This window comes from Calonectris borealis, chromosome 1 (assembly GCF_964195595.1).
Source record: "Calonectris borealis chromosome 1, bCalBor7.hap1.2, whole genome shotgun sequence".
NCBI lineage: Eukaryota > Metazoa > Chordata > Aves > Procellariiformes > Procellariidae > Calonectris > Calonectris borealis.
In genome coordinates this window covers 52912550-52931076 of record NC_134312.1, presented here as the reverse complement: position 1 = coordinate 52931076, position 18527 = coordinate 52912550, and the positions used below count along the sequence as shown (strand labels likewise).

The following is an 18527-nucleotide window of genomic DNA, read 5'->3' as shown; positions in this document are numbered from 1 at the left end:
AAATTTCTCTCGCTCTAGGAATTAAAATGTAAGCAAATAATGAGAATTTGGCTGGTCCACAGAACATTTAAAATTCTTACCGGGAGAAAATTACTAATTTTTCAGGCAGAAGCATTATATCTATGTTTGCTCCAATTGTTGTCATGGTGACTAAGGCATGTTACCATAAGTAGGCAAGAGGCTTTAACAGGTGAAAAGTTATAAGAAGTGGTCCTTGTTAAATATTACTACATTCAAGCTGCTCAAAACCAGGCCTTTTTTTTTTTTCCCCTGTAGCATGGAGGGTTTTTAACTTGGCATTTTTATAAGAAGATGAGGCAGGTGTTAGGTTTTATGGAAGTTGTATTGAGATGATTACTTCTTGCTTGTGACTACTTCTGCATCTAGGTGCCTTTAATGTGAGTTCTCAGAGAATGGGATGAGATAGAAAAATGTGCAACAATTGTAAAAAATTACCTAATAGCAGTAATCTGCTTCTGTAGCTCACTTGACATCAAGCATCTGTCCCTTTCTAGAGCACTGAGAAGTGCACATCTGCCCATTTTATGAAGCACTGCAAGAGCATGAGATACTGGTCTTTAAGGCTATGACCTTTATGGTTAAAAGTTGTCCCTGTAAAAGGATTGGATCTTTACCACTCTGGCACCTGACTTGAGACCATTTTGTGATTGTAAATTCTTTATCTGCAAAATGTGGAGCAAAAAATCTTCTTTCTCAAGGTGACTGAGGCCAGAGAGAGGAAAGGCATTGGTTAAAGGCATGGGGAGGTTAGAATACGAAAACACAGGCAATACAGCAAAAACCACGTGATAAATTGCACAGCTGTCTGATGAGCTGTAAAGTTAGATGAGGAATAAATTATCTCTTGCCTTTCTGCATCATCAGATAGATAAAAATCTCCATACGTATATCATGTCATAAAAAATACATAAGCTTAAATGTTTGATTATTTCTTACAATTGCAAATTAAATATTCAAACCAGAAAATCCTTATCCTATCATATCTATTTTTAAAAATGAAATCAAACATCATAGTTGGTCCTGCACTGCAATTTACGAACATTTCTATACTGCTTGAAAGTGTTTCAGGTGCTTATGAATACATCACCCATGATTTGTTCCACACCAGTTCCTCAAATTTAGAACTACTAGTCATTCATATTTTTCTACCCCAGACTTGAGACTTGTCATTTCAAGTCTTCTCTAGGTCGAAGATGTTCCTACTTTGTATTTTACCTGAAGTTAATTGCCATCATCACATCCTAAATCTCAGAATTTTGGTATCTGACTAGAGTCAGTCAGCTGAGGAGCTCCTTCTCTTCCTGTAGAAGTTTTTAGGCCCAGATTTATGAAAGTATTCAGCTGTCTAAATCTTGTTTAAAAGCCTTTCTTCCCTTTAAAATAAAAAAAAAAAAAAGGAAGGGAAATTGCATGGGAGTATGTAATAGGAATTACACTTCTAAACATCTTCATGGATCTGGGCTTTGGAGACTACCCTGTTATAACTCACTCTAAATAGGTAATGAATACTAGCAATAGTATGGTTTAAAAATCTGAGGAGTTTGGTAAGAAACAAAAGGAAAGGACACCAGAAGCCAGTTCTGCTGAATATTAAAAAACACTTATGATACAGTTATACGCAGTTATAAAATTTTCTTTTGTAACGTGTCTTCTTCATCCATCATAATAATCTATACCTATGATGTGTAATTTTGTGTGGCCTTTCTTAGTAGCTGCTCCCTCTACAAGACACGCTGAAATACATGAAAGGTCTTCAGGTGCAGGTCTGTCAGGAACAGCAGAAATCCTGTGTCTCTGTGTTCCCTTAACCTCAGCTGTGTTGCGTGTTTAGATAATCCTAGAGACACGTACAGCAATCGTACCAATTCTGTTTTGTCTAATTTAAAAGGAGTAGGTACTAGGATGATTGTATATATTTATAGAACAATTAATGGATACAAACGAATGATCTCCACACAGTCCCTCTCTAAGTGTCTCATACACTGGTTTTATTAGCCTGGTTGAAGATTATTTCTCATTTCCTCGTGATTATTGCTTCCTAGCTCCTTTATAAAATTGAACCAAGATGAGAGGTAATCACTATTCCTCTTGTTACTGCCCTTCATTTACAGACAGAAACAATGCGATTCTCCATGTTTTTAATATCTTTCATGTAAAGGGAGTCAAACTGTAAAATGATGTACTCATTTCACTCCTTATGTACCCAGCTTAATTTGTCAGTACTGTCCATTTTCTGCATGCGAGGAAAGTCACCTGCAGACCAGCGCAACAAAAGGGTTTGGAACACTACCCAGGGTCACTTACTCCATAAAAATTCTGGTCCTACCTCACGGCCATCCCCGTGCTTCCTCGGTGGAAAGACCAGTGGTCAAAAGATGTACTTTTATAGCATTTCTGTCCTGAATTTACTCCTGTTCCATCGTAGTAACCTTTTGCTAAATGGATAGGATGTACCTCCTGAGATCTGCTTCCTTACACAGAACATGCAGGAGTGTATCTTCATTAGGAAAAAAAAAAGACTATTTCAAGTGGTCTGTAAGCTATGGCCTTGAACAGTTCGCAAGAGACAGCTGAGCACACTGTGAGAATTTGTGATGGGGGCAATCCATCTTCTCTTGTAGTCAAATACAAACTCCACTAATAAGGTTGCAGATCCTTACCCCTTGTAATATGATTGAAACCTTATTTTATAAGGAGAAGTGCTTCTTACAGAAATCAAGTTCCCACTTCAGATTAAATATGATACACATTAGTGGTCAGAAGGATTCATTTCTGTGGATAGAGAATGCCAAAAATGAGAGCAATTGCTCCTGCTGCTTTCCTTTCAAAATTTGAGGTTGAAGTCATATCCATATAGGCAACTTAACTAGGCAAAACAGAAATTACAATACTGTATAATTTGTAGATGTGCTAATAGTGCCAAGATTAACTAGGTTCAACTTGTTTTATGATGTTCACTTGCTTGAAGTTACTGTATCGGCAGGGTAATGTTGATGTTTCCAGATTTATCTCTTGCTTTTCATTGCAGAGTTGTGCGAATGTGTGTCATTTCATTATTTTGTGACACATGAAAATGATGTACTTGTTTTGTTTACTCTGTCCTGATTTAATTAGTAGGATGTGATAGTTTGCCAGACTTGTCTTCGATAAGAATTTTTTCATGTGTTTTTGATGCTTAACTTCTTTTTGCTTTAAAAGTCTTAAAACTTTTAAGCCATATTCTGTGTGAAATGCTGATGACAATTCCTTGCCAGCTTCAACACATATTTTAACAATATGACATGCATAGAAAATACACAGAGATAAGTGCAGGTAAAGAAAGAAGTAGCATAATCCAAATTGAAATAATCATGTAGGAGAGGGTAAAATAGTTTGAGAGAGAACAAGCAGGGGAGGAAGGAGGATCAGGAAGGAGAAATCTGATCCCCAGATCAGGTTTGTGGGCAGGAGAGGGGAATTCAGAGACAGACCAGACCAGACAAGGTGGGGGAGAAGTGGGGCTGGTGACAGAGGGGAGAGGGCATGGGAAGAGGAGAAGGACTCCATCCACAGGTCATTTTCAGTTAGAGTGAGCCGACACTGCTTTGGCAGCATCCCTGGTGTTGAGTACATGGGCAGCGTGGGCACATGTGAACCAAAAGTAGGACAGATCACAGTTAAAAAGAAAAAAAAACTCAAAATAATCATTTTTTTGCACGGGCCTGCAAGGTGGAAGGAGCCCCCGAGGACCCAGAGGTCAGTCCAGGTCCAAAAAAGCCACATCTGAAAATACGCAATGGCAGGTGAGACCAGCACTGCCATGCTGGGGGCGTTCCTGTACTGATGCCTGCGTTGGCGCTTTTTGGAAGGGAGAAGAGTGTCCTGTGAAGGGATTTGGCAGCAAACTGCAGTCCTACCCATGTTCTCTGAGGGCTTTGAGGAAAGAGGGGAGATGACAGCTCAGGAAGGCAATCGCCTATATCAATGAGAATGATGGATGTGGAAGGGCAATGTTAGTAACTCTACAATGAGACATCAAGAGAAGGTGATCAAAGTAAATATTCATAAAGGGATTAAAGAGTGCCTCATATATTTGAAGAATGTATAATAAGTCTTCAGATCAAAGCAAAGTCCTAATTATTTAGGCATTTAGGAAAGTTAGTTATCGGTTGTATGTGCTGGATAATGGAAGACATTAACTGTGTAGAAGAGCTTGTAAAACACATAGCGGAATTTGTGAATGGCATTTTTGTGCATCTCATGATTTTTTTTCAAGTGCTCTCATCCTCATATATGTATTGTAAACAGTTATTTTTAAGGAACATTTCCAGTGCCTAATGATTTTATTCTCAAGGCAAATAGATTTAATTAAAGCCTCATTAAACACTACAGTAGATGACTTTGGATTATAAATTAAATCATGAAAAATGTTGTAGGAGTTATATTCCCTTATTTTAGTAACATGGCTCGATGCATAGAAAATAAATTATTGTTAATTGAGCACCACAATGGAGGGCTACTTTATAGTGCATTTGCCTGCAACTTGTCTTACATCTCGAACAATTGTGGTTTTCAGACAGGAGACTGGGGAGAGCCTTCAATTACCTTGCGACCTCCAAATGAAGCCACAGCATCAACGCCTGTACAATATTGGCAACATCATCCGGAGAAACTCATCTTCCAGTCATGTGATTATAAAGCATTTGTAAGTGTTGATAAATTTAGTGGTTGATTTGGGGTAGATATATTAATCTTAGATTTTGATAGACTATTGTTTTTCTTCATTTATAGTATTTTTTCAGTTACTTTTAATGAGACAGGCCACTTCCTCTGAAACAGTGTAATTGTAATAAATGAGAAGCACAGGACTTTTTGCTATGAACTTTGTGATACATTGCAGTCCATGCAGCAATAGTGTTAGAGAAATGACACTATGAGTAAGTGGCTGAGTGTAGAAGTGACTGAGAGAGCAAACACCCTACTTCTCATCTGTCACAAATCCCTGTCTAGTACTTAGGGAAAAATAACAAAACATGGGATCCTCATGCCTATGTTAATGCCGTGTGCACAGTAGTTAAAAGTAATTATTGCCTTGCCTGAATTTTATACACCTGTTTTTGGGGAAGGGAGCTAGGGAAGATGGAGATCAGGGTCCTGAAGCAGTGTTTTCCATCCATGGGATAAGGGCACATTCAAACCTCTCCCAAATTGATGACTGCTTGAAGTACCACTAGCAGTCAGTTCCTTCAGGGCAGGGAGTATTTATTTTTACCTCCTGATAGCTGTAACCGATTCCCACTTCCCGTCCCTGGAGAAACGGAGCTTCCCTCTACAGCTGAAGACAATTAGTGTTCTTCGACTGTTATAAACACTTCTGAAGGAGAGGAAGGTCTCCTGAAGTACAGAAAGTCATATTGGAAGGTTTTGGGTTTTAAATGAAAAACACTTTTCTGAAGCCTTGAGTTCCCCGTCAACGGGATTGGGGGCTGGTGCTTCTGGGGAGCTGAAGAGGTGCCTCAGCCCACCTATTTAAACATTTTCCCTTCCAACTTTGCTGGAAAGCGCTGTTAAAGCTGCTGAAGGTGCTTCCCAGACCACCGTGTCCTCTTCGGAGGTGGCCACCTAATTAAGCAAGGCTGACTTACTTTACGAAGGAAAGGGGCTCAGTAGTTGTAGTGCCTTTACCATAATAGCTGGGGGTTAACCACTTGTCCAGGACACGGGTTTTAGATACTCTTCACCTGAAGGAGCTTGGATCCTTAGTGCTTTTTAGAATAATGCTCTGTTCACCAAACACTGGAGCATTTTGTGGGGAGGTATTTAAAGCATATCTGGAAAGGTAGGAATTAGAAACTAAGTGCAGGTGAGACAGAGCCTGGCTCCCACTGAGGAGGGGCAGAAGGGGTGTTACAGGCCTGTCTCGCTGGAGCACGTCTGTATCTTCCATCAGACCTTCATGGGGTAGAAATTGCCATGAATGCAGTGGTTGTCCCCGGACAGTAACTAGAACCTCTGCCTTCCTCAGCAAGTCACAGTCAAGGTCCAGCTCGCCTGCTCTCAGTCTTGCTCTCCTCCTGTGCAGCGCCTCAAATTGAAAAGGAAGCTTAGTGACCTCTAGTTCTTTAAATATTTTTCATAGTTTTCAGTAAAGTGAACAAGTTTATCTCAAGAGTGTCTCTTGTCTCATTACTTGATCCAGCAGTAAATTCATAATCAGATGTAACCTTTGTAGTAGATTGGAAGGTGTGTGGATCATTAAAGAAATGAAGTTGGGATGACCAGGAATATCCGAGTTACTGGTGATTAAGGAATCACCAAATCAAAATATCCAAGTTACTGGTGATTAAGGAAGCAACTTCCTTTCCTAAGGACCGTGTATCACTTCGTTGTCTCAGTCCCTGAGCTGTATTGACCTTGGCCTTATAGAGTAAAACCCTGGCTTAGAATTTATAACGGGGGCAGCTTTCGTTGTATGCCACGTACTCAGTTGAACTGTTGGATATCTTCTGCGTCACTCCCACATGCTCTGGGTCTTTGAGAAGGAACATTTCCAAAAGCACTGCAAATCAAAGGAAAGCAAAATTCCCTCCTAGAATTTCAGATTTTTCTGACAACTAAATTGGACAGTACCTCTGTGATTTGTTTGGCTATTCCACAGTCCACCTTGGGAAGCATTTCTGAATGCCTGCAGCTGAGGCTTTTTGCTGCTGTGCAGATGGGACAAGAACTGCCTGTCTCTTCTCTTTCTTCCTCTTGTTCTGCCATGAGCTCAAAAGCACTGCTTTTTTTTCCCTGATGCTTGACCAACTGGTAGCTTTCAAGGAAATACCAACTTGTCATGCCGTAGTCCATAAAAAAATAATAAAATAAAAAACCTGAAGAAGTGAATTGCATCCTTCCCAGAGAAGGCTAAGGATGCCAGAGGTGTCAGATGGCAGGATCCAGAGAAAGATACGGTTCAACTCAATACGCTTTTGTCTAATTTTCTAATTTCAGAGCTTGCTTTAAATTTGTTGCTCTTCTGCAAGGGCAATATCAAGCCGTCCCATCAAATTAATGCCCAAAGCCCTATTCATGTCACCATCGAGCCCCCAGCTGGACTCACAGCTGCTTGGTTTATGAATCTTTCACATCTGCAGTCCTCCAGGAATGCCCTTCATTTGTTCCTTTCTGCTTGTGCTTATCTGGTAGTGTTGGTGTTGCTCACCCTTCGATTTATAATGCCCTGTAAAGTGTTTCTCACTAATTACCGTGCTGGCTACTGTCTACATTGAAATATTTATGCATTTTCTTGCAGGTCAGAGACTCCTGCAATACACAGTGTGAACTGAAGGCTTTAAAGCAAACACCTCAGTTTAGGTCAGGAGACCAGAGAGTTGAACCAGTACACTTTCTGTTCAGTTCCAGCTTGTGTTCAGCTGTAACTGAAGTTATTTTTTATAGGTTCTTGTTTAAGATGAAGCTGGTTCACTATGTGGTTGGGTCAGCGTAGGCTGTTTCCAAGGGGAGTCAGTGTGGTAGAATGAAAGGGGTCAGGCAGCGGTGGTGGGCTGCAGCATCCTCTGGGAAGAGGCTCCTGCCCACGGTGCTTTCCCTCCTCCTGCAGCTCATCTACCCCGTTCTCAGCAGTGGCATGACTTCTCTTCAGCTCCCGAGTTGCCTTCTTAGTACTGAAGACTTAAGAGAAGCCATGTCATTGCGCTGCAGTGAGAATGCAAAGAGAGACATCTCTCTGCCTGGGGAGGAGAAGACGAGGGCTGGCTTGCTGTCCTCTTTCCCCAGTTAAGCCAGACTTGCATGTGACACCATATAGAAATACAGAAACATCCTGTTTGCACAGAGCTATACGAACATGTGCACGTCCACAAATGCACATGCCTGTAGTGTCTATAGAAGTGCAGAGCGTGGCTCTCGCACAGCCCTGTTAGCAGTAACAAGACCGCTCGCCGCTAGGCGGGAACGGCAGGGGTGATGCAGCCAGCTCCATCCCTGGAGGAGCAGCGCCATTCAAACGTGGTGTAGAGAGGTGCTGAGACCCCAGAGGAACAAATCCAGAGGAGCAGAGCCTGCTGAGAGGGTGCAGGAGGGCTCAAACTGCACATGCCAGCAAGTGACATAGTGAGGAGGAGGCAGGTAGGAAAGGGGATGTGTCAGTGAGGCAGTCTTGCGTACCCTCGGGGACGAGCAGGCTCCTCTGAGAGCGCGGTTCAGCGAGCTGAGCCAGGACCCAGCACCCGCACCCTGCTGCTTCCTCTCACCCAGCCCCCCTTCAGATCAGTAAAGGCTTCAAAATAATAGTTCAGGGTCAGCCTTTTCTTAGGAAGAAATAATGGTTTAAACTAGTTTTCAGTTCAGATTTATTTTCTCTGTTTGCTGACATCGGGCTCTGCTATTTGCACATAAATTAGTTACAGATTGAGTACACAGAGGTTAACATCGCTGCCGGCCTTCTCGTCCACGTGATTGCACACATAGCAATATGAGTTTGGCAGATGGCAGCTAAAAAAAGCAGATTTCTCCATTTTTTAATCAAATGGCTTTTTTAAGATGGAATCTGTAGTATTTGCTTGTTGTTTGAGTGACTAAGGTGATAAGTTGGAAGCTTTCAGATACTGTTCCAAAGGGTTCCATCTGATTCAATACACTTGTTTGCTGTTTCCTAGGTTGATTAACACAGTGGTTTAAATGATTTATCAGAGAACTGCAGAGTAAAAAAAAAAACCTCTAAAGCAATATATGAAGTTGACTGCTACCACTATGGTTTTTTAGGCATTTTTAGTCAGATGTTTGTCTGTTCTGGAATTTTATTTAAATTAAGTTTAATGGATTTTTATTTTAGTATTTAGGTTCTATGCTGGTAAAAGAGTTAAGAGGCACAGAGTCAACACAGGATGCATGTGCAAAGATGAGGGTAAGTTAGTAAACCTACTCCTTTCTCTATCATCATAATATTAAATATTATCAACTTGTGATTATTTGTACTGTGTCCTTTTTGCTTTTGTAATGTTTATAATGTTGCCTATTTGTTTTCCATTGCCCTTGCATTTAAATCGGTATTCAGTGGGAAGTCTGTTCTGCCTTTTATTTAATTTCAAGTAATACCAAAATTTAAAGGTAGATTTTTATTTTGCATGTTGTATCTAAGAAAAAAACAAATGTATGCGTTATGTTTTTGCTTGAATCTTTGAGTATGTTTCAAAGTACTTTCCACACACTTTAAATGTGCCCATATCACATTGCTTTTATCAACAGAATTTATAGCTTGTATATGATAATCTAGATAGAATTACTACGTGAAAAAATGTACTAGTAAATATATTAACATGTTTCCAAAGCCATTGTTTTTTACGTATGGTCTAATCCTACAGTCACATAATCTTGTGGATGCTTTTATTCTCATCAGTATTCCCATTAACTATGAGTTACTTACATGCTTATTGATTGAAGGATGAAAAGGGATCTAATTCAGTTTCACCTGATGGTGGAAAAGCAGTTAGGTTTCCTTCAAACTGGTAAGAATATATTTTCCTGTGGCTCTTTGGCCTGATACTGGTTTGTAGAAAATTACAATGATGAGTCTCAGTCTATCTCCAAGAAACATACTGCTGCTGGAAAACTCAAAACAAGCCACAGGCCAGCTACGCGATTTATTCCCAACTGTAGTTGTAATAAGAACGCACCTGCTCATAGAGATGGCGAACGTATCATGGTCTGGCATGATTAATTAATGAAGAATATAATTGTTGGGTAATCTACCAAACGTGTAAAATTATATAGATGAACGAGCGAAATCCATTCTTCTGTGGATCATAAGTCTTTTATGCAAGATGCCTCTGAGCTCTAGACGTAGCATTCGGATCAATTAGAAAGCTGGAAGATGTGTAAAATTCATGCAATCAGACAACCATTTCCTATTGGTTACATATCTGCAGCTTTTGTACAGGCTTTTGTACAAGCTGTTTTAGCTAAGGGCTGGCAGTAATTCACGCTTACTGGATTGCCTGACGATCTGTGGCTTTTCAACTAATTACATGCTAATCATTCCTTACCTGGGCTTAAACTCCTCTAAAAAACCCCCAACAACTTGACACAGAGGGATCTACAGTCACATACATGTGTTCTGGGGAATTAACTGAGGCTGCAAGCATAGCATCTTCCCATCCAGTTTTCAAACTGTCAGGCTTAGCAGTTCAATTTTTTAGGCATATGCCTGTGCAGATCTTAGGGCAGAATTTGACACCGTAGTAGCATATGACAACTTCAGTAAGTTATTTGACTGAACTAGGAAGCTTGACATCGAAAAAGTCACTTGAAATGATTTATAGCCATTTTAAGATATTCTTTTTAAGTAATAAATTTGGCAAATTTAAGTTATATACCTGAAAAATCAAGTGTTTGAAAACAAATTTAATTAAAATACAATTTTTCTATAAAAACAATGGAGTTGCACTAATAGTCTATAGTGCCATACAGGGCACTTACATAATACAGTGATGGGGTTTCATGCATTTTTCACATTCTCTTTTGAAAACATTGTGCTGTGAGAATGTTTATTTTCTGGTTTGGGGGGTTTTTATTGCAAAGAGGTTTGAATAAAACAGTTTTTAATCAGGATTTCATCAATTCTTTCTATGTAGTCCTTTTAATCATATTCCTATTCAAGTCAGAAGCAAAAAACACTGACTTAATGGGAACAGATTATTGTTTTAGTTTAAGTTTCCCAGTGAGAAAAATGTATCTTTTTCCAAAACTTTCTCCCTCTGGTTGTGTTCTGAAAGTTGGTGTCTATGAATTGGGAGTCCAGGTTGTCCTAAGTCATCCTGAAGTCTTGCCTTTATGTTCATTATTGTATTAAAGTACTTAAGTTTGTCATTGTATTTGTATTTAAGTACTTAAGGTTGTATTTCAGGTTGTCATTGAAAATGAGGCTTCTTTTACAGTTACATTTTACTTTAAATGTACTGAAAGGGACATTCACTTACAAAAAAGAAGTGAAAAGCTTGATAAATTATTTGCCTGCTTCTCAGGTACTGAATTCTGTCCACTTGTTCAGTGTCTTTAGAGTCAGTAAGATTTTTACACAGAGTTGTACTAATGTGATAGAGCAACATTTTTTAATTTTAGGGGTTTTTTTTTCATTTATATATTTCAAATCTATAGCATGATGCAATCTGAAACATGCTGGGGGGGAGTACGTCACATATAACCTTGTACCATGTTGACGTCCTTCCCCGCAATTCTTTAATCTTTCTGGAGTCAGCCACATAATGGTTTTTAAGGAGAATGTATGAAAATTAGGTACCTAATTTTTCTGTCAATGTAGCTTTAGCTTCTCCCATCTTTAACCCAATGCTGCTCAAAAAAGCGTTGATATTCACTGGATGTCTTCCAGTCAGCAGATGCACAAGGGCGAAAGAAGCCTATCAGTGAAGAAAAGTATCTTGAGCTTCCTTAATCATTCATAGATACAGAGAAACAACAAAAATGACATGTTTGCTGACTGCAGATCCCTCCCTGTTAGTTGTAGATGCTTCCTGTGCTTTCAGTTATTGCAACTGATGGTTTTGGTTAAAAAAACCAACCAAACAAAACCTGGGAACCTCTGTCTTAATAACCCTTCCTGGCTATCCACTGAGCTGCTCAGCATTGCGCAGCAGTGTGCTCCAGCAGGGTGGATGATGGATTTGTTTGGGGAAAATCACGCTGATGCAATAGATTGAGCTCAGCACGGGGGTCAAGGTTATACAGGCCTTTTGTTCCCACCCAAATAGCAGACTCTTGCAGCCATCCAAAATTATGGATATTTGGCAAGAACTGTGCCTATTAGAGGGATTATACTTTATTTTTCCATTCATATATTTGCGCTCCAAGGATGGATTTATGTTTTATGGTTTCCTATTTGTTTCCAGCTATTTTCTCTCACAAACTTCTTCTGCAGTCGACAGCACTGTCTCCTTATCTCTGTTCCCCACCTGCTGTAAACTGACCTTTGCTACTTGGAGATTAAATCTTGCTGTCCTGGCCAGAATAGATTTATTAATTATATTTGAGAGATGCCTTCAAGAACTTAAGAGCTTTCATCTTTCTCAGCGTGGAATAGGAAATATTACAAGTTCTGTTTTCAATCAGATTACTGCCTTCACTTCAAATCACCATAGGAACACGAAGCGAGACTAAAATGTGTTTACATCAAAATAAAGAAAAGGAATAAAGTTTAATTGGAGCTAGGAAGAAACTTGTTCTCTACAGTAGACTCCAGCTGGCATTTACACATCTGAATTCCTTAACCAGGTAGGAAAGGGACAGTTTTATACTTACTGGCATGAGCGCAGCAGCAAGGTAGACTCTTTTCTTGCAATAATGTTAAAGCACTAATGTTACGTACACCAACTGCACAGTCTGAACCAATCAGATATTTACTGCAGCAGTAGGGAACTTAGATTTTTGTTCTCGGATGCTGCCACCTTCCTGAATATTAAGTATCTTTCTTAAAGGTTTTCTTGTTAGAAAAGAGGTTCTTACATTTCAAGTCAAAGTTCTGGGGAACGAGCAACATAATTCTATTCACAAAGCAGGTGTTTAAATATCATGCTGACTTAAGACCAAAATGTCAAAGTTGGAATTGTTACAAAATCTGCTTCTCTTATCTCTGGAGAGGAAGCTGAAGCAGAGTTGACACTTTCACTGAAAATAGACAGGGTCTGGAGCATTCCTTCCTCGTTTCTTCTTACATAACAAAGGAGGACCTGGATATAGATGGTAGTCTCCTTGTTTCTGCTAATCCCCTTCTACTTTTCAATCTCCATTTCATTTCTCCCCCAAAAGTAGAAATGTCCTCCATAGGCCTCCTAGTGAAACTAGCCAGGCAAATACCATGTTAGGATCAAATACTGTATTTGAGAATTTAGATTCTTCGGTCTCTGTTCTCTTGTAGCTCTGTCTCTCTTGTGTGGCCACTGCTTTGGGAGGGCCTGTGGTGGCACGGGCACATGGATATTACTCAAAAGGAAAAAAGAAGTAGTGGGAGATCTTAAAGATGTTCAGTCCTTATGCACATCCACATCATGCCATCCCATGTTCTTCAGAAGATTGTATGTCCTTGAACTCTGTGGCTGAAAGGAATCCAAGGTGCAGGAGGGATGTGCTGCCCTTTCAGCAGCAGATGAGTGCGTACAGATATTGCAAAAGCAAAAAATCTCTCATTCTCAAGTAGATGAGTTGCAGGTGCATCCCCAGTGCAATGTTCGTATGAATGATGTAGCTTGGAGGCATCCACTAATTGTAGAGAAGTAAACAGTCTCGTACCAGAGGGATTACAGATGCTATCTTATTCCAAGAGGTATTAAATTGTGTAAGTGATGCATTTTTAAGCCTTTTGGATGGAGAGAAGTTAGTTAATATTTTTTACAGTGCAGATTGTAGTTTCAAAATTGGCTTCAAAACTAACTGGCCAAATGTGAACTTTGACATTTTATTTCAATTTCATCTCATGCATGATATTGTCAAAGTGATTCACTCAAAAGGAACTGTTTAGTGAGGCTTCATAAGCCTTAAATAAGTAACAGACTTACAGGTATGATAGTAGGTGGTACCAATACATATTTTGAAATGTGCAGTCTGATGCCATTTCGAATTAATAGTTGCTATCAGTATGGGAAAATGTTCAGATTCTCATAGTGAAGTGGATTCCAGTACATGATTGAATAGTAAAATTGCCAGCTACAGTCTTCAGATAGCTATTAAAAAACACTATAGGACAGAATTAGCAGATTCATTTGCAAAAATAAAAAGCCAAGATGAAAACTTAAGATTTTGCAGGCTCATAAACTTGTACTCAAAATTTATGTATGGAATTGTTAGTGACTTGGCATAGTTGAATAATGTCTTTTTACTGTATATTTGCAAGATCGAGTATAATTACATATGCAATAAAACCTAAAAATTAGCATGGTTTCATTTTGGCCGCTGTATGAAAGCTGAGTAATCCAGTTACGAATGTATATACAAGTACATGAAAGTGGTCAGCGTGGCAAAGTAGAAGTACCAGTGTATCCCGTTTTCTCCTGGCAGGAAATAAATAGATGAGATGAAAGCATTTTGAGAGTGGGCTGGATTACACCGTGTGCTACAGTATATCAAGTGAACGTGTGAGCATCTTACTCGGACACCATTCTACGTGTGCTCCTGAATTTCTTTTCAGCTGCTTTGCGTGTGTGTGTGCGCACAGAGATACCATGTTTTGTACACTGCAGGAGTATTCAAAAGTGTTGCATTAGCGCTCTCAGTTCTGCACAGAACAAGGTATTGCAGTACAATCCTGTCTTGAAAGGGTTAAAGGCCCTGTCCTGTTACAGGTTTTGTATTTGCTTTTTAAAAATAAACGGCTAGTTTATATTGCTTTATTCATAGAACAAAGTCCTCTGCCTCTTAAGCCATTGTTAATTACCTTGATTTGTTAGGCACACTGGCTGGGTGGATCTCAAATCAGTTGGATTTTAGTTTATATTCTAAGTAAATGTTTAGCAGTTCTGCACAGCCTTTAGCTCAAAATCAAAATACAAGTGGAAATGCTTTACCCACTTAAGACAATTTGTGGTACTATACTATGGAAACCTGTTTAAAGTTGCTTGTGAGTATGGTGGTTTTTTCAGTGAAACTAAAGAAAATTCATAAACAAGATCAGAAGCAAGCTTGCACTTGCTCGCTCTGTCTGGCACCACTGCTCTTGCATCCCTTTATGACCACTTTCAGAAGGAGGAATTGGGAGCAGCCCTGTCCAGGGATATTCAGGGGTTTTGCACTGTCCTGCATAATGGCAGCAGTGGGTTCAGATGGAAACTCAGAAAGGTCTTAAATCCAGACCTTAAAAGCAAGCACTGTAATAACTAGGCAATTATGCAGAAGATGCCTTCCACCTCCTTCCACTGGACGGATCTCCATTCTGGGTGCTGAGGGGATGAAGCAGCAGCTGCATCAAAATACAGGCGAGGCTGCTATTCCTGATATTCTTTATTCTGAAGAAAAAGAGGTTCTGTGTCTTTTGTGGGGTCTGGGGAAGCTGAACATATGTCGCATTAGATTTTAGGATGGTCATGCTTTCTTCCATCTTCCTGTGTCTGCAGTCAAGCTTGCTCTATGGTTCTTGAGCTACACATGGCCTACTTCCACATAGTCATCTACCTGTCTGGTAGGAAGTATTTCAGAAGTGGGACCAAAGCTCAGTCTCTCTGGCATTGCAGACTGTGCAGCATTAAGACTCCTCGCTGCAGGAGCAGTGCACCTGAGGAGACAGGGCATGCACATCTGTCCTTATGTAGATGACCAGCTGATCAGAGACAGGCAGTGGCAACGAGCCTAGAATATGCTTGCTGTTCATCCAGATGATTCTCCTAAAGAAGTGTATTAAAACAGAGAGCCAAAGTCACAGTCGGAAACGATGGAGTTCATGGGAACTATGACCAGTTCCAGGCTAGTGAGCACTTGCCCAAAGACAGGGTCCTGTCACTATGATTGCTTCTACATGAGATAAAATCTAATCCTACTGCTATGGTATGAACATGCCTTGGAGCATTAGACCATATGTCAGCATGCACATGACATCCAGTGCCAGCCTTCAGCTGTGGCTCCTATAACTTTGGCTCAAGTCCATACGCTTCCCATAGAGGCACCAGATGGACAAGAATATTTTGTCATCTCATCATGTCCTCACGGAGTTGATACAGTGGCTAGAACCTGAAAAGCCCAAGGAAAAGGAATACTGACTCCTGTGTCCCACTGTCTGCTCAGATTCTGGTCACAGGCACAGGCAGAGATGCCCACTTGGCCTGCACAGAGGTGTGAAATGTCTGACCATGAAAGCTGTGGGACTCATCTCAACATCCTAGAATTTAGAGCCAAAGCAGTTACAGTGCCTGAGCGAAATGTATTCATATTGTATCTCTGAAAACGCGTTACACATCCTGGCAGCCACCTCCTCCATTAAAAAGAAAGGAACAACAAGCAAATAGTATGAGCTCACCATGACAACTCAAAACTGTTGAAGTCTGCAAACTGCTTGGAAATAATAATTATATGGTGGACTTCAGTTACTGTATCACTGGGAGTCGAGCAGGGGGAATAGAGCTGTGTGTTTTTCATGACAGCACTGTCATAATAACAAAGGATGTTATTCCACTCCCCAACTGTTTGTTGCAATGAGGGTACAAGTGCAGAATTGTTTCCCAAAATCATGTTTCTACACTGGACTATAGTCTTCCAGAACACCTTTGCACAAATCCTGGGGTCTGTATGGTTTGCAAGCTGATACGGGACATCCCCTGCCCCTTACCAGCTGAGCCAGTTTGGCTTAATAAATTACAAATGCCCATCAGTCTCTGATTCATTTCCTAATTTGCCAGCTATAATTTAGTAGTATCTTCATGAGCTATTTCACTCAGATACAGTCTTCTGGCAGTTCACAACCTCGATTAAATACTAAAGATCAGGTCTACTCTAGACAAGCCCAGGTGAATGTGGAGCAGATAAGGGAGACGATGAAATTACAAACTACTGCTCTAGATGAAAGAGGACTCCCAGATGGTTAGTACAAGGTGGCCTTGCCAACAGGAAGCTTCACCTTCATGGCAAATGGAGGATAGTGCAAATTAGACCAAAAAGCTAAAATAAATGAACTTAGTAGCCATGTTTGTATAGCGTGTTGGAGGAAAAGAGGAATTTTGCTGCTAAGGAGGCGAGGAAGGAGATAATTACAATAATCAAAATGGGAGACAAAGAGCTCCTGAGTGTAGCTGTCGGGTTAGAAAGAAAGGACAAAAGTTGGATGATTGCTGGGTTGCCAGATGATTAAAGTGATGTTGTCATATTTGTGAATATTTTGTCTGGTTATGAGCATATGTGGGATATATTGCTTGTTATTCTGATAGACGTATGTACTGCAGCTTCCGTACAGTCACTGTCGTGCTTTCTGTGCATTGAAATTGAATTTTATGAAAAGGCTCATTTGAGGTCTATTCTAGAGACACACACGCACATACACACAGGTATGTACTTGCTCTGCTTTTGGCAGGGATACCATTTCTTTCTCCACTCTGTTCCGAGACATGCAAATCAGACTAGGGTCTTCCTTCAGATTTTGTTAGATTCTTCAGGACGTTTTACCATTTAAGCTTTCGTTTTTTAAAAGTGCCTAGCCGCCTGGCTGGAAGAAGCTTTCTCCGGGATAAATTGACACTTGATTGTCGTCTTGAGTCTCTTGTCATTTGATACTGTGAGATGCAACAGTCCTCCCTATTACACGGATGGGTGGGGCTCTCCTTGAAACTTTAATTAGAGGTTTTAGCCTTCATGGCACGGACACTAATTGCAGAACGTAGCTGGATCTGTAGCTTTGAATTTTATGCTGACAAAAAAGGAGTCTCATTTGATTGTGGAAGGAACGAGATCTGATAAGAGGACTTGATTACAGGTTTTTTTCTTTTAGGCGTTTGTTTGTTTTGCTCTCTAGTGTTAGCATCACCTATTTTTCAGACTTTTTTTTTTCAGATACAGTCTGTGTTTTCAAGCTTGTATCTACGCTGTTTCGTTTTTCTTGAAGAATACAAACCCACCGCTGCTACTTTTGTTCAGCTGCTCTAATGATCTTTGTAGGTGCCAATTCCAGACCTTTCTCTCATTCTGTGTGCTGATGTTTCTTCATATTTAGCTGTAACTGAACTTACTCTTTCCTCTCAAGAAAATGTTTGATTGATCTCTGTGATTGTTTGCAGATGCTCCCATGAGTGAATGTTCTCTGATCGTTATCTACTTTATTTATCGACAGTAGTTTTGTATAGAATAGTCTAGTCCGTCATTGCCTTCCGCCTTAAAAGGATTCAAATCAGCTATAAACTATTATGCCATACTTGTTTTTTTGGTTGGTTGGTTTTGGGTTTGTTTTAGTAAATTTAATCTGTAAACTAATCAACAGGTTTTTCTGCAGAGAATCTATCCCAAATATTTGCCCAGTCTGTTCAGCAGGAAATATCTTAGCTGTGTGCATCACGTTGAAGGCACACAGAAGTAGACTAGCATAAAAGAAAAAAAAGCCTTATAGGAAGACATGAACTGTATGTAAGAGAACCTGGCACTTGGGGAATGCAGGATAAACCTCTGTGCTAATTCATGTGTAAAGCAGCTTCCAGTAGCAGCTGCACTTGAGCGAGTGCAGACGGTCAGACGTGTCAGGATACAACATTGGACTGACAGATTGACTGGCAGGCCTAGAGGGCTGCAGGGATACCTCGTGTCACAAATACAACTGCAAGAAGGCAAGAGAGTGAAATATTTCTAAATTACAACTAATTGCAGCAAAAAACAGTACTACGAGAAGTACCGTGCTGGTGATTTTTACAGCTGGGAAGGGCAGGAAGAGGGGAGGGGAGGCAGCGATGAATGGGGCATATCAGATTGATGTCTTAAACACGCACGTTTTGGGAAACCCCTGATCGCATGACTGGTCTTTTTAAGCCTGGCAAACTTATTTCATTCTC

General features: G+C 40.2%; 1 protein-coding gene across 2 annotated transcripts in view; it reads left to right on the top strand.

Annotated features, from left to right (window-relative positions):
- The window catches only part of ANKS1B (ankyrin repeat and sterile alpha motif domain containing 1B), a 449770-nt gene that overhangs the window by 415663 nt on the left and 15580 nt on the right, over positions 1 to 18527 (top strand). For both annotated transcript variants that reach the window (XM_075151688.1, XM_075151680.1), the window contains 2 exons: positions 4577 to 4705; positions 8840 to 8911. In XM_075151688.1, the coding sequence (XP_075007789.1) occupies positions 4577 to 4705; positions 8840 to 8911 (201 nt within the window). The remainder of the gene's footprint in view (positions 1 to 4576; positions 4706 to 8839; positions 8912 to 18527) is intronic.